A 14,477-nucleotide genomic window follows, 5' to 3' on the forward strand; every position below is an offset into this window, starting at 1 on the left:
AAGCTGTAGGATATACAAAATCTGCGAAGCTTTCCAGTTACAATTTATATCCTTGACAATTGTCCTTATTTTAATGCTTACTAAACTAATGAAATTTAAGGTTCAAAAGTGCCCTATACTATTTTATCAAAATTCCATGTGTTTTTCCATTCAAAAAAAGAGAGCAGGTGTTTCTTTTAGTTTTTGATTTCGAAATAGTTATACCATCATCATCCCAAAATTGAATGTGGGGAGCATTCTTTGCTTACCCACTCCCATACCTTTAACTTAGAGGAACATTCTTTTGGTTCGCCATACAATTCTAACAACAACAGATTCTTTTGGCTTTTCATAGATTCTAGTTAGGTTTGCTTGAGAAACCTATTTACGAGAAATCCCCTTAAATACCATTTCAATTAAATCTATGTAACTTGATTCATCCTCTTGGCCGTAACAAAATATTTCATCAACTTTAACCTTCATCATAATGTATGCTTATCTCATCATTTACTAAAAGTTTTCTTCCACAATTTCGGCTTGACAACATTTGGGATTATAAAACTTGTACCACAAGGTTTGGTTCAGAGAAATTTGTTACTTGCTTATCAATGATTGCTACATGTATCATGTGCTTTACTATGGCTTTGTTAAATATTTTTCAACTGAATTTGTGTTTCTCTGGGACTATTTATATTGGCCTACAAGTTAATGACCACCATTGTCATCAATCCTGTTTGGTTGCAGAATTAGTGGATGGATATCCCTCCAAATCCCCCCCATTTGGAGGGATATCCTTGCCAAATGCCAAAAATGGGCTGTGGAAAGGGACTTATGCCATGTGGGGTTATGAGTGGGTCCACACGTTATAATTCTATTCTACCATTTTGGTAGAATAGAAATACCATAGAATAGGCTTGCCCCTATTTCCTTCAATTACTGTTTTGCCCTTTTCCACTTTGTAAACACATAAATATGCAGAAGAGCAATTTTTGTCTTTGTGATAAAATCCAAAACATCTTGAAATCTGATGCACATTAATGCTCCCTATTCCCACCACTTATTCCGTGCATTATTGCTATAACCAAATGCCAAAACCCTTCTATTCTGCGGAATAAGCCCTATCCCTCCAGTAGTACAAAGCATATCCCTTCAAAAATCTATTCTGCACCAAACGCTACCTATGAGTTAACAAATTATTAGTTTGTCTTTTTTCTATAAAATATGTAAAAAGAAATTCTTAAAAGAAAATTCAATTAATTTTTCTTTTAATATCTGTGATTGTTAAAGGAAGTTTAGCAAAGAACTGCTGATTTTCCGTACTCGTAATGTATGGAATACCCGCTTTAACCAAAAAAAAAAAAGAACTACTGATTTCCCTTTAATCTGTTTTATGAGTGATTTGGTCAATTAATTTTTCTCTTAATATCTATGTAAGCTGAAGGTTGGTTAGGCAAGTAACTGCTGATGACCCTTTATCATAAGGGTGAGCCTTGGTGCAAAGATAAAGTTGCCCTATTATGACCCGAAGGTCATGGGTTTGAAACACGAAAACAATCTCTCTGTATACAAGGGTAAGGCTGCATATATCTCACCCTCCTTGGATCCTGCATTGGCAGGAGCTTCGTGCACTGCACTGCCCGTTTTTGGCCCATTTTTTTTTTTTGTTATACATATTTTTTTCCAAGTTTATTTATTTGTTCATGTAATTATATCCTCATGCTTGGATGTTACTGTCTCTTGCTCTATTTCCTTCCAAAATACGTGCATATATGTGTGTGCGCGTGTGCATGCGCACTGAAAGAGTGGGTTATATTGCAGGCAATGCTCATAGCTGCAGAGTCTAAACGTGAGGAGGAAAAAGCAAAGGGGGTTAGTACAGATGATGCAACTGATAATCCAGATATTGTCTTGTTTGAGGACAATGAAGAAGAGGAGGAAGAGGAAAGTGAGGAAGAGGATGAGAGCAGTGGCCAGGGTGCCCAAGGAAGAGGTAGGGGAAGAGGAATGATGTGGCAGCCGCACATGCCACTTGGTCGTGGAGGGAGGCCGATGCATGGGGTCCGGGGTTTCCCTCCTGTCATGATGGGTGCTGATGGATTTGGTTATGGCGATTGCTTTGCTGCACCTGATCCTTTTGCCATTCCTCCTCGGGTTTTTGCACCGTTCGGGGGTCCAAGATTTTCTGGTGACTTCTCAGGGACAGGCCCCATGTCTGGGTTGGTTTTCCCTGGTAGGCCACCCCAGCCGGGCGCTGTTTTTCCAATGGGTGGCCTTGGGATGATGATGGGCCCATGTCGGGCACCATTCATGGGTGGCATGCCCATGGGAGGTGCTGGCCGGCCCAATCGTCCTATGGGAGTATCGCCTTTCCTCCATCCGCCTCCACCCCCACCCAACAGCAGGGCTGTGAAGAGGGATCAAAGGAGACCGGCAAGTGATAGGAGTGACAGACATGATCCGGGATCAGATCAGGGCAGCAAGGGTCAGGAAATGACAGGACCTAGCAATGGAATAGATGGTGATATGGCGTACCATCATGGTGCTAAGGTCCAACCTGAGGATAAATTTGTTGCTGGAGACAGTTTCCAGAATGATGACAGTGAGAGTGAAGATGAGGCAGCACCAAGACGGTCAAGGCATGGTGAGGGAAAGAGGAAGCGCCGGGTGTCTGAGGGGGAACCAGCCCCAGACCGCTAAGAGATGCCTGTGACTGAATGTCAGAATCACTGAGTTTTACTAACATTTTTGCTTATATTTGTGATCTGGTGAGTGGTACAGGGTTATTTTTTGAATTATACCTGAATTAACCACCCTCTTTTAATACTTTGTTCTCAAGCTCTGGAGCCTCCAAGAAAGATGGGGGCTCGTGGAAGTAGGCTCGCGAGGATAATGCATCAGATGAATGGGAAGCGTTCGGAAGACTTTGATGGTTGTGTAATATTATCAATCAGAAGATTGTAGGCTCATAGATGATTGAAATGATTGTGTTATTGGACTATGTACAGCATGATGGTATATGAATGTGTACAACAATCTGAAAATTCTTTTCTTGTGTTGAGATCTTGCCAGCTACAACCAGTGGCTGTAAGTTTATGGTGTAAAGCTTCCATTATCTGAAGCATGGTTGAGCAGATTCTGTTTTCATTTTTCATTATGAGAGTGCCATATAAATTAATTATGAATAATGCCTTCCCTTGTTTCTATAATATAATTCTTGGAGTCCTTTTCTTGTTCTGATGACTATGAAGGATAGGAGTTCCAAGGATTCAGAACTAAAATAAATAATACCCCATAACATTCCATCTATGCCGATATAAACTGCGAAAGGATTGTGTTTGGCAATGCTGTTGGATGTTTTACATGATTTATTGTCGAAGCATCCCCGACCTTCGAACAGGAGGCATATCCTTTGTATCTTCTCAGGTTCCCTCCAGGCAAATCAAAGCTTTGGGAGATGTAGGTGTGGAGGGATTGAACGTGGCAATCTCTTCGATTTTAAAGTTATCAGAGTCTTTGTGAGGGATGCTTTTTGGTATCTGCATTTCTCCCATTCCTCTTGCTTCTGATCTCTTCTCGGTCGTGAGGAATATATCGTAGATAGCGAGAGGGGCGTCCAAATTGGCATGGAAGTAATAAATCCCCGAGTTCTGCAACTGGGAGGGCTTTGGATTATATGTGAACTCGGGGGATTGTTTCACGCACCTCTCCTCCTAAAATGAGGAGGTTCTCATTTTGAGATGAGAAGAGGGGTTTGAAATCACAGCGGGAACTCATCATTCATTGTCTGAGATATTACGTTTGATGCTCTAAGTTCAAATCAATCCTGACTTCATTTTGGCTCGAAGGAGTGGCTCGTTTGCATAGAGATGCTCTGGAGCTCAAACTTCTGAGAGCTGCTCTCTTAATTTTTCTCTTTTTACCATCTAATTTTAAAATTTTTCCAGGCGACCTATTTGGGTTCCACCTGTTGTCTTATTTAATGAAATGGTGGTGACCATTCCCCATTTTCCTGAAAAATTGTAACTGGGGTCATCCTTGGACATTTGATCATGGCTGAGAAGCTTGAGGTATGACTTATGAGAAGTTTGGATAGCTCCTGTTTTCATACAAGGATTCTGTGCTGCATTTTAGTAATGTCAAGACGAGAAGAGTAATCAAGAGAAGATAGAGAGATGGGATGGGCCAAAGTTCGAATTCGCTGCATCCTTTATTTATTTATTTATTTTTTGATACAAAACGTGCCTAAGCCAAAATTAAAAAGAGTAACGCACACGTTATATGTACATATCTTTCTACAAGAGATACTAACGACTGCTGCCCTGTAATGCAGAAAGCATCCTTGTGTCCACCAGCTGCCGCCCAATCAGCTACCAGAGTTACCTGCCTTTTTTATATATGTAGCTATTGAAATATTTACCAAAAAAAAAGAAAAAAAAAATAATTTGATTTTTCTATTTCATCACATTCGGTATATTTCAGGGATTATATATATTCGTGTATAGACTCTGTATAAGAAAAATAATATAGGCTGATATAAGATCACGGTAATAAAAAAAATATAATTGGTGATACAGGTTGTTACGCGATTCTCAAAATCACTCTAACAAAATTATGCTAATAGAAAAAAATAATATAAGTCGATACAAGATATTCTAATAAAAGAAAATAATGGGTGATGCAGGTTGTTACATACTTTCTAAAATTATGCTTAGAACAGCTGTAAAAGTGAACAGGGGTACGCCTCCAAGCAAGAATGTCCTGCAATAATGGGTTAGAGAGGGATTTGTACTTATTGGTGAGTTCAGCATTAAGAATCCATGTATTCTCATTTCATGAAGCTCGAGAATCAATTTTCCAAACTTGAATTCATAATAGTTTCATATTATGGGGCATCTCCATTTATTATAATATATGCGTAAAAATGACATGCTGATCACCACTGGGACGGTTATAAAAAGAACAGGCAAGAGTAAGGTGCAAAAAAGAAAACAAAACAGAGATGAAGATTATACAACCCTTGGTTCTAATATGATTAATTGTGACTTTACTTTTATCTACTAAGGCTATATCATCCATAAATATTATACACTAAGGAATATTATGCCATGCCCAGCTAGTTCATTTATAACTAGTGCAAAAAGGATTATCATAAACATTGTAAAGTAGCTCATTATGATCTGTGATTGAATTACTTTTGCCTGGATTCGATCCGATCCTATCCATCCCAAAGAAGCTTTGATTTGATTTTTGATCCTGATTCAAATATAGATTGAATTGCTTGTTCCCATCCCTGATCCAATCCAACCTGCTTGAAATCCTAGGTAGGACTTGGGAAATCTGGCCCCAAAAATATGAATTTGGCATGAAGGCTGGTCCATTGCAACCCTCAAGGCCTCAACGATGGTCCAGATCCATCCTCAAACCGGGTTAGTCTTTACGGGTCCAAGCTAACCCAAAGCGGACCCTAGACAAATTTTATATTGGATCCGATTCATCTGAACTCGAACCAGGTCACGGCCAACCTATATAACGACCGCCCTCTCCATCCGAACCCTAGCTCTAAAACCTGGAGAGAGATAGAGGTGAGGCGCTCCTCCTTCCCCACCTTCCCCTTTTGAACCCCTTTTTTCTCGATTTTTTTCTGTTTCTAATTCTCTGTTTTTATTCTCTCCTCAGATCCCATTCGATCGTAAGAAAATGGCTGCGTACGTAATCCGATCTGCTCCTTTTGCTGTTCCTTTGGTCGATTTTATTTTCTGGAAAAAGTCTTCTTTTATACGTTTTGTTCTTGATCGTATAATGTTTTTTTTAATGATATTTTTGTATTTTGATATGTGAAAGTTGTGATCTTTATGCTTAGAGTATATCCATATATTTTGTTTAGAAATCACAGTTTCACTTAATGTGAGAAACCAGCTTTAGAGAATTTTGTTGCATGAAGTTGGTTGAAGGCAAACTCATGATAACTTCAATCTAGTTAAATATGACTTAAGCTTATTGTGCATTTAAGATGGTGTTTCCGGTCTTCATGTCAAATTGAAGTTTATTAGCTTGATCACTGATATGGTGATTCGAAATTCCAAATACATAATAGTACTTATCAGAATAAGAAATGGATTTGGGAAGATAGGAGAAGCAGAACCTGGGAACATTTGGCTCAATTTAGTTCTGGATTTATCTCAGTCATTTAAGTGAGTAATGGATGTAAAAATCAACAGCTATATGATATTATTTTATTGGAGAAGAAGTAAGTTTACTGGTAATTATGATCTAGTTAGTTCATCGACTGTGTTGGTTTCGCTAGACTTGACTGTCGCCTGCTTGTTATCAAAATGAAATTACGGATAGCAATGATCCTTATGTGATATGATTTGTTTGTTAGTTTGCATATATTTTCTAGTTGAGTATTTTCTTTATTGTATTTCATAACTGAATGGTCTAATGAATAGTTGCTTGTTGTCCTCAATTATCCAAAGCCTTGAATACTTAACAATCTGGAACTGAAGTTAGGAAAACATCAATTGATATAAAACATCTGTTTATTGTGCTGTTTCGTTTGAGACCTTATAAACTTATATATTGTTTTCTGATTTAGAAATAGACTAGCTTGAAGAAGAATCTGTCTTGGATATAATATAGATGAATTGGTATTTTAGATAAGGTTTTACCAAACAATGCATAATTTGTCATTTTTTTTCAAAATGGTTTTGTTGTTAAAGAATCCCCTGTAAGCAACATGATTGATTGGAATGATTGTACATATCAATGTTTTAAAAAGCGACTGCATTATGCAGCCAGTTAAGGGACCAATAGTTCATTTGTTATGCTGATATATATGTAGTTAGTATTTTAAATATTTAAATAAAATATATTAAAAATAATAAGAGTGATATTTTTATAGATCTTAGATTCATTAAATGATATATCTACTCTTTAGTACTTAGTACTTGATTTTTAGTAGCAATTGTTGTATCATAATTAACAAATATGTGTCTGGCTCATTTGAAGCCTACATCCAACCAAGGTTAGTCGAACCGATATCGAGACTTGTACCGATCTGCGACTGGTACGGTTCGATAGCGGTTCGAACCGAATCGAACTGGAACAATAATTGCCACAGCCCCACAGCGAGCCCTGGATCCGATGCGACTCGACCGGTTCACACTGAATCCGAGTCGAACTGGATGGAACTGTCCGATTTTGGCCGGTTCCGGGCACATCCAATTAGGCTGGAACCATTTTCCATTAGAGAACCGACGTGGTCGGAGATTGGGTCGGCTCGGTTCGGCAATCCTTGCATCCAACCCAACCATTAGTTTTGAACCTGCCTTATTTGTATGGTTGCGCATAACAGTGGTCATATCTATGGTTGCATAATGCTGAAAGGGCCATATATGCGGTCGTACGATGTTAAATAGGCTGCATATGTTGCCACGCAATGTAACCCCTACAATATGTGTCAACAGAGTGCTAAGAAAATTCTCTTTTTAGTGCAGTCAGGGAACTGCATATGCATATGCAGCCTATGCACTACATCTTGAAATAGTGGTACATACATAAGCTGTAATTAACAAATTTTAAGAAATGATTGGATTTGATGCATTGTCTCTTTGCAAAGGGATTTGGAATCACAATGACTTTGATCATGAGTTATGATAGTGTCCCGAGCATTATTGCTAATAATACCATGGGCACTTTAGTTCTATATTGCCTTCACCTTCAAATATTGCTGATGGAAAATTCTGTTACAAGGGCTTGGTTCATCTTTGTAATCTTTAATGAAGTTCTACATGATCCATTAGAACATGTTGAAGTATAGGGACCACGACATATTTTCACAAGACTCTGATTTTATTTAACAGCATGACCCAAGGAATTGAATTTTCATTTCTTATGTAAGTGCTGTGAAGTGCCTGTTCATCATTCATTATGTTCCATGCTCATGAGGATCCTTATTTAAGAAATGGTCATTTGATTCAAACTTATGTCGTCTTTCACTTAATTTGCCCCATCATGTGCCCTTATTTAAGAACAGGTCATTAGGTTCAAAATTACAAATCTCATTGCACAAGGTAATTAAATAAGCAAGTCGAGCAACAGATCTACTTTAAAGGAAGTAAGAATGAATCTTTTATCTGTTTGTTGTATTTTCAGTACGACTGACACAGGCATGTTTCATTAAAGGATGTTTATTATCTGGCAATGTAGTTATATGTTCAAAAGATTTTATAATTACCTCCGAGACAAGTTGAAAAACAAATTATGTTAGGATGCCCTCCAGCTTGCATTATTTGATCTGTATCTGCACTAATTGTAACCTTGCCATGAAGAGCATAATAATTGTCCAACTTGTGGCATGAAAATATTACATACTTATTCTGTGTTACAATTCTCTCAATAAAACAACTGACAATGAGATAGTTAAAATCTTTAACATAATGATTCAAGGGTTCTCCTGGAGTTGCTTAAATTATTAAGAGAGTAGCTAGTCAGACTTTTTTATACAGTCGGTACCCATCTGACCTATTCTCATATTCTGTTATGATAGCGAAGATGGTATTGCTGTCGAAACTGCTGCTCCAGCTCTTGGAGAGCCCATGGACCTGATGACAGCACTTCAACTTGTGATGAAGAAATCATTGGCCCATGATGGGCTTGTTCGTGGGCTCCATGAAGCTGCCAAGGCGATTGAAAAGCATGCTGCACAGCTTTGTATTCTAGCTGAGGATTGTGACCAGCCTGACTATGTCAAGTTGGTCAAAGCACTTTGTGCTGATCACAATGTGCATTTAGTAACAGTACCAAGTGCAAAAACCCTTGGCGAGTGGGCAGGGGTAAGTAACTAGTCAAATATGTCTATTATTATATCATCATAATCATTATTATTTCTTTTTTAGTTTTGCTTTTCATGCTTAACAGCAGATTATCTGAAAGAGAGAAAATATTTCCTGAGCATGTCAGTTATGCCATTACATGGCAGCTGTTTGATCAAATTTGAGAGTTTCAAGGCACTAATTAAAACTACCATCCCATGCTGGAGTTGGCTTTCATGTTCTTTGTCTTAATATGCGACACTTGACCTTTGTTCTGTTAATGTTTCTGAGGCTTTTGAATCAACAGGAGATATCAGTTGAAATGCCTGTAAAAAAATGATTTGTTTACCCATTTTTCATGAAGCAGGCCGATGAATTTTGATTGTTCTATATTTCTGTATTTTAAGGTTGTGTATTAGAATATATTATCTATTTTGGGTTTGGAGCAAAAAACTGTCTAAATGCTCAGGCCAGTACTTGCATATTCATGCATTATATGAGTAGAATTTTTGGCCCATGAAATGCACACGCTGAGTTTCAAAGATGAGTGCAAGTATATATTTTAGTAAATAACTGAATGATGATCAGAGCAAGATAAAGAAAACATCATGATAAAAACAAGATGGATGGACATGATCTCTCAAGAAAATAAAATCAGATGAGAATTGAGGAGAAAAATATTTTTTAAAAAAATTCGAATGCTCTAGCCTTCTTAGACTACTCTATATTCTAGATAAAAAGAGAAATTGGTCTGTTCAAGATAAAGAGTAAATAAAAAATTTAGAGATGTGGGGAACTACTAAAATCTTGTGTTTTCTCTCTTGAATTTCTTCCTCACATTCCTACATGTGGCTTCTTTATGTCTCCCTACCTCGAAGGTAGATGAGGTGGCAAAAAAATGTGGAGTACCTTTTTTTGTTCCCCCCTTCCTGTTCTTTATTGGGGCTCTAAATATGCACTTCCAGTAGAAGAAAAAGCCCAGCTACAAGAAGTGAGTTTAGTCGTTGGAAGGCTCTCCTGTTAGATATAGAGATGTGCCTGCGAATGTATTTTAAGCTTTTCATTCTAATCTTAAAGTTTTCATTGTTAAAACATGCTGCCATGTAACTGTTAACCCCCCTCCTGTTGCTTATATTTCTTGTTCTTTTTAATCCTGCTTCATCATCCTAATTCATCTTTTTTTTCTTCCTCTTTTAATCTACAGCTATGCAAGATTGACTCTGAGGGAAAGGCAAGAAAAGTTGTAGGCTGTTCATGTGTGGTTATCAAGGTAGAGATTGAATTATATCAATTATTAATGTTTCTAGCAATGTTCTTTAGTGGGCATGTTTTTCACCCCCCAACCAGGGCATGCGTCGAGAAAATAGTGGCCATCAAATTTGTAACCATTGATGTTCTATTTTACAGGATTATGGCGAAGAATCAGAGGGTCTACATATAGTTCAGGAATATGTGAAGTCACACTGAACAATGGAAACTGATTGGTAGCGGGCCAAATTTGATTCTGGGTTATGAGAGCTTGTTGGAAACATTCACCATCGATGCTTTGTGTGGAATTTTGCAGCTATTAGGTTTTAAGACTTCTATGTAGAAACCATTTGTGTATTTTCTTAACAAAGTCTTAATTTTGCTTGCAAAGTCTGCATTTTAGGGGTTTGTCCCCACCTTTTTCTTCTCTAAATTAAGAAGTACCAGGTCAAATTTAATGAGCCTTTAATGGGGAAACGGTTTTTGTTTGTTTATATTTTTGGCTTCTCGCTTGGTATAAACTAGTGTTGATTAAAATCATCAATTGCCTTTTGGTTGGGAAGCATTGCTTGTTTGATACAGACGAATTGTGTTTTATGTTCGTGATCAATCTTTTGACTCGTGTGCTTGACGTGGTGTATCTGCCTTCACCCAAAGTTGTAGCCAAACCTAGGTTTAATTAGCTGTCTGGTATCGGACAACAGCATTTTGTCAAACTTTTTTAGCAGTCGTCTCAAAAATTTAGTTAAGAAAACCTTTTATCTGAGCTGCTGTATGGCATCTGCAAGTGTCCAACTTGACTCCTGAAGTGCGTCCTTTTTATCTCATGAAAAATAATAACATTTATAATTAAATAAGAAGATTGCAGCTATCTGTATCATCCTCTGACGTGCATAACATATGCTTCACTGTAGGGAAATTATATACATATTTTTGGGGTTGGATGATGTAGAGTTCTATTCAGCCTATGGCCGTGATGCTGTAATTATGTTATTCACCAGTTTTATTTTACTAGAAACAAGGTCCCTTCCATGGCCGGAATCTTCACTTGAAGCTCTTTTCTTTTCCCTTTATGCTAAATTTTTGGGGCCCCTTTCCATGTGAATCTTAAGTCTTTTTGGTGAAAATTTCGGTCATTTAATGGTTTCTATCATGCGTATTGGACATTCTAGTACTCAGTTTAAAAAGACTGAAAATGGATATGGATCAGATATTTGGTATCTCCATATTTCTATGTATTTTTGTTTAATGAATTTAGATTCAAATATGAATATTAGTCGGATGCAAAAAATTATAACGATATTTGTTTTAAACAGACAAACATTGGAAGTGGAGATAAAATTAGATAGTCAACTTTGCGACCATTAAATCAATGATATCATTATGTGGAAGGTAAAATTAATTAATGCTACATAAGTTTAAATATGACTATACATGATGTTTGGATAAGGATTTTGTCTATTCATGTCCTTGAATAGATTCAAACATGAAAACATATCCAGATGGATATTACCTATCCTCTTTCACCCCTATTTGGTAATAATGCAAAGGTCTGTTTATGGAACCAAGAGATGAGAAGCAAGAAAGCTTTTTCATGCCGGAGTGGTATTTGGTAATAATGCAAAGGTCTGTTTATGGAACCAAGAGATGAGAAGCAAAAAAGCTTTTCATGCCGGAGTGGTATTTGGTAATAATGCAAAGGTCTGTTTATGGAACCAAGAGATGAGAAGCAAGAAAGCTTTTCATGCCGGAGTGGAATCCATATATGAAATGATAAGGGTAAAGGCTGTGCTTCAATTATGACGATATATGGGAGGAATATCGCCAACTTGTATCAATGATTAATTCAAAATTGAAGTTTCCACAAGATTTAATCTCCTAAATAGTGATGTCAAGCATCAGAATAATCAAATCTGAACAACAACAACAATGATGAAAACAGTATGGAAAATTTTACAATAAATATATCTTATATATGGTGCTGTTACAAGCTAAATAGAATTACCGATCTAACAACTCACACACCAAAAACATACATAAGTGAGTAAATAAGCAAGTCAGTCCTCACCAACGCACAAACATATAGAAAAAATCAAGAATAAAACTAAGGTCGTCCATCCACCACCACTCTTTCTTCTTGCTCCATATAACACAGATACATGAGGACCACTGGAAATGGGTAGCAACACCAAGGGAAGCAGCTTTCCAACAAAGAAGGTTCTTTATATCGTAGGAACCCTAAATGATGAGCACCAAATCCCTCAGGCCTCCAGCAGCAGCACTCAACCACAGCAAAACCACTTTTTCTGCTTGCGAGTTCATATAATTGTCAGTGGAATAAAAACTCACTGCAGAACTTTTTGCAAATTAAAAAGCAGCAAAATTTTGTGCTGATCGATATGCATAAAGCTTATCTATATATTGTGCTATAGGATTAAATGAATCAATTGAGTAATTATGCTTAAATGAGTTATGATTAAACATAGAAACAAGATAGGATCATACACTCTTTCTTGGGTATTGGTAAGTCTCATCTGGTTTTAAACCACCCATATTGTTTCTCCGTGGAGAGTTTGCGACCCCTGGATTACCGGCACTCGTCTTCCTTTCATCTCGAGCTTTGTTGAATATAATGCTGAACCCTTCAGCGGTGGCAGGATTGTTCACATCCCAATCACCAAATTTGGGCAGTGGCCAGCTCTTCTCCTGCCACATTCAGAGGGAGAGAAATTATACATATCAAGGCTGCAAGCTAGTTATACAATCTGATGCAAAACAGGAGCTGCAACTATGAGAACAGAATATAGATGAAGCAGCTACAATGACTGGAAGGAAGCAAGGCCACAGAAATTACTTTCTACAATGAAATTTTACGAGAAATGATAGGAGCAAAGTAAATTTTCCCCATGATGAATACATGCTAAAGTAGAAGAATAACTAATGAATCTGCTTCTGGTTTTATGCAACATACAGACTTTCATAGTTCATATACATGCAAGACTCACCCACACACCAAATGATGGTCAGGGTGAGCTTGAGATGTTGTATCAACTGTTTTTCCGCTTCGACAGCTATAGGAAAAATCCCGTAAACTAAATAGGCATAGAAGCTGGAATCTTACATGCATGGAATGGGCAAATTTTCAATGTAAAAGGGAGTTATCAACAATCTTGTTTACAATCTCAAAGAAGGCAGTGGACCAGCAGATTATGAGAAAATTTTGCAAACTATGTTCATTAACTTTGTTCACGTTCAACAACTTTTTTTTTTTTTTTTGACAGATGTTATCATAGTAAACACAAACCTCAACTACAAAAAAGAAAAGAAAAGAAAAGAAAAGACAGACAAACTTTGCTTTCTAAGAACCTAAGAACTATATGAATTGACCTCTAGATTTCTCATCTAAAAGTTCTGTTGCTATTCCCCTGTAATATTTACCCATCTACCTTCAAAAAGCTACATGATTCCCTTTTCAAGATACTCATCCTTATTTGTTTCTCTAGAATCTTCCTTCCTATCAGTTATCTCTAAACCACCGATATAACTATGCAATGCTAATCAACATATCTCTATGCATCACTCATGTCTCAAGCCCATATTTGTCTAGATGCTTAGGTGGATTGATAAACCAACAAAGAAAACCGAAATGTAGACAAAATATATAATTCATGTTCATGCATGGAATGAAGTTCTAGATGAATATGAAAATAAACTTGGCCATATGCACTGAGAAAAAGGCATATGAGAATATAAATAAAAGTATACAATTGGTCTAATCTTTATTATGCATTGGCTCAGGTTGGTTTTATATCAATGATACTACTACAGTGCATATTAACTGTATGAAACAATTTTTTAAACCAAAAGCACCTTGGCTCTTATACTTAAAGGTAGAAATCAAACATATCACATATTTTCCAAGATAAATGGTATTACGATACATGCATGATTAAATTTCAAGAGCATGCTTTCTAATTGCCTAAGGTGAAAAGATGTTCAATTAACTGGTGTCTAGAAGATGCTTAAACGAACAGGCAGCAATCTGAGGTGGTATTAAAGACTATCCAGTTTTGGCTTAAAAATGTGATGTTGATCATATAGATTTGTGCCTTAAATAAAAGAAGGGATATTTGGACAACAATTTTGAAACTTTTTCTCCGTTTCTGACTTGATTACAAATTTTTAGAACTAAGAGTTCCATAATAAATCTTGTGAGAAGTCATGGTTATGAAATGATTTAACAATGATTCAATTGTTCCAATAAGCAATTCCGGTTGAAACATTTAAACCTCCGATTCTGTCTGAAGGCACTATAGTATTCTCCCTACCCCTATACTTTAAGGCCTTGACATAAACATAAAAACTTTACACAAAAAATTTGTACACATTGTAAAGCATGGATGGAAAACCTATGTTACAAACTATAATATTTAACTA

At 36.9% G+C, this 14,477-nt stretch overlaps 2 protein-coding genes across 2 annotated transcripts in view; both read left to right on the plus strand.

Moving 5' to 3' along the window:
* The window catches only part of LOC103713836 (zinc finger CCCH domain-containing protein 45-like), a 31,983-nt gene extending 28,819 nt beyond the window's left edge, over positions 1–3,164 (plus strand). Inside the window, exon 7 of the mRNA XM_008800876.5 lies at positions 1,798–3,164. Coding sequence (XP_008799098.4) covers positions 1,798–2,676 — 879 coding nt within the window. The 3' untranslated portion in view covers positions 2,677–3,164. The remainder of the gene's footprint in view (positions 1–1,797) is intronic.
* Positions 3,165–5,473: 2,309 nt separating this feature from the next.
* LOC103713837 (small ribosomal subunit protein eS12) lies at positions 5,474–10,534 on the plus strand. The gene is made up of 5 exons (XM_008800877.6): positions 5,474–5,561; positions 5,656–5,684; positions 8,528–8,813; positions 9,997–10,062; positions 10,200–10,534. Exons 2-5 carry the CDS (start codon positions 5,677–5,679, stop codon positions 10,257–10,259), a joined length of 420 nt encoding a protein of 139 aa, XP_008799099.2. The 5' UTR covers positions 5,474–5,561; positions 5,656–5,676; the 3' UTR covers positions 10,260–10,534.
* The last annotated feature ends 3,943 nt before the right edge of the window (positions 10,535–14,477 follow it).

This window comes from Phoenix dactylifera, chromosome 12 (genome assembly GCF_051530095.1).
Source record: "Phoenix dactylifera cultivar Ajwa chromosome 12, Ajwa_hap1_PhDact_Kaust_v1.1, whole genome shotgun sequence".
In the NCBI taxonomy this organism is placed as follows: Eukaryota; Viridiplantae; Streptophyta; class Magnoliopsida; order Arecales; family Arecaceae; genus Phoenix; species Phoenix dactylifera.

Bases quoted from the DNA above. Each gene is read 5' to 3' on its own strand.
- LOC103713837 (XM_008800877.6), top strand. The intron at 8,814-9,996 runs GTAAGTAACTAG...TTTAATCTACAG, and splicing joins CCCTTGGCGAGTGGGCAGGG to CTATGCAAGATTGACTCTGA. The intron at 10,063-10,199 runs GTAGAGATTGAA...TCTATTTTACAG, and splicing joins GTTCATGTGTGGTTATCAAG to GATTATGGCGAAGAATCAGA.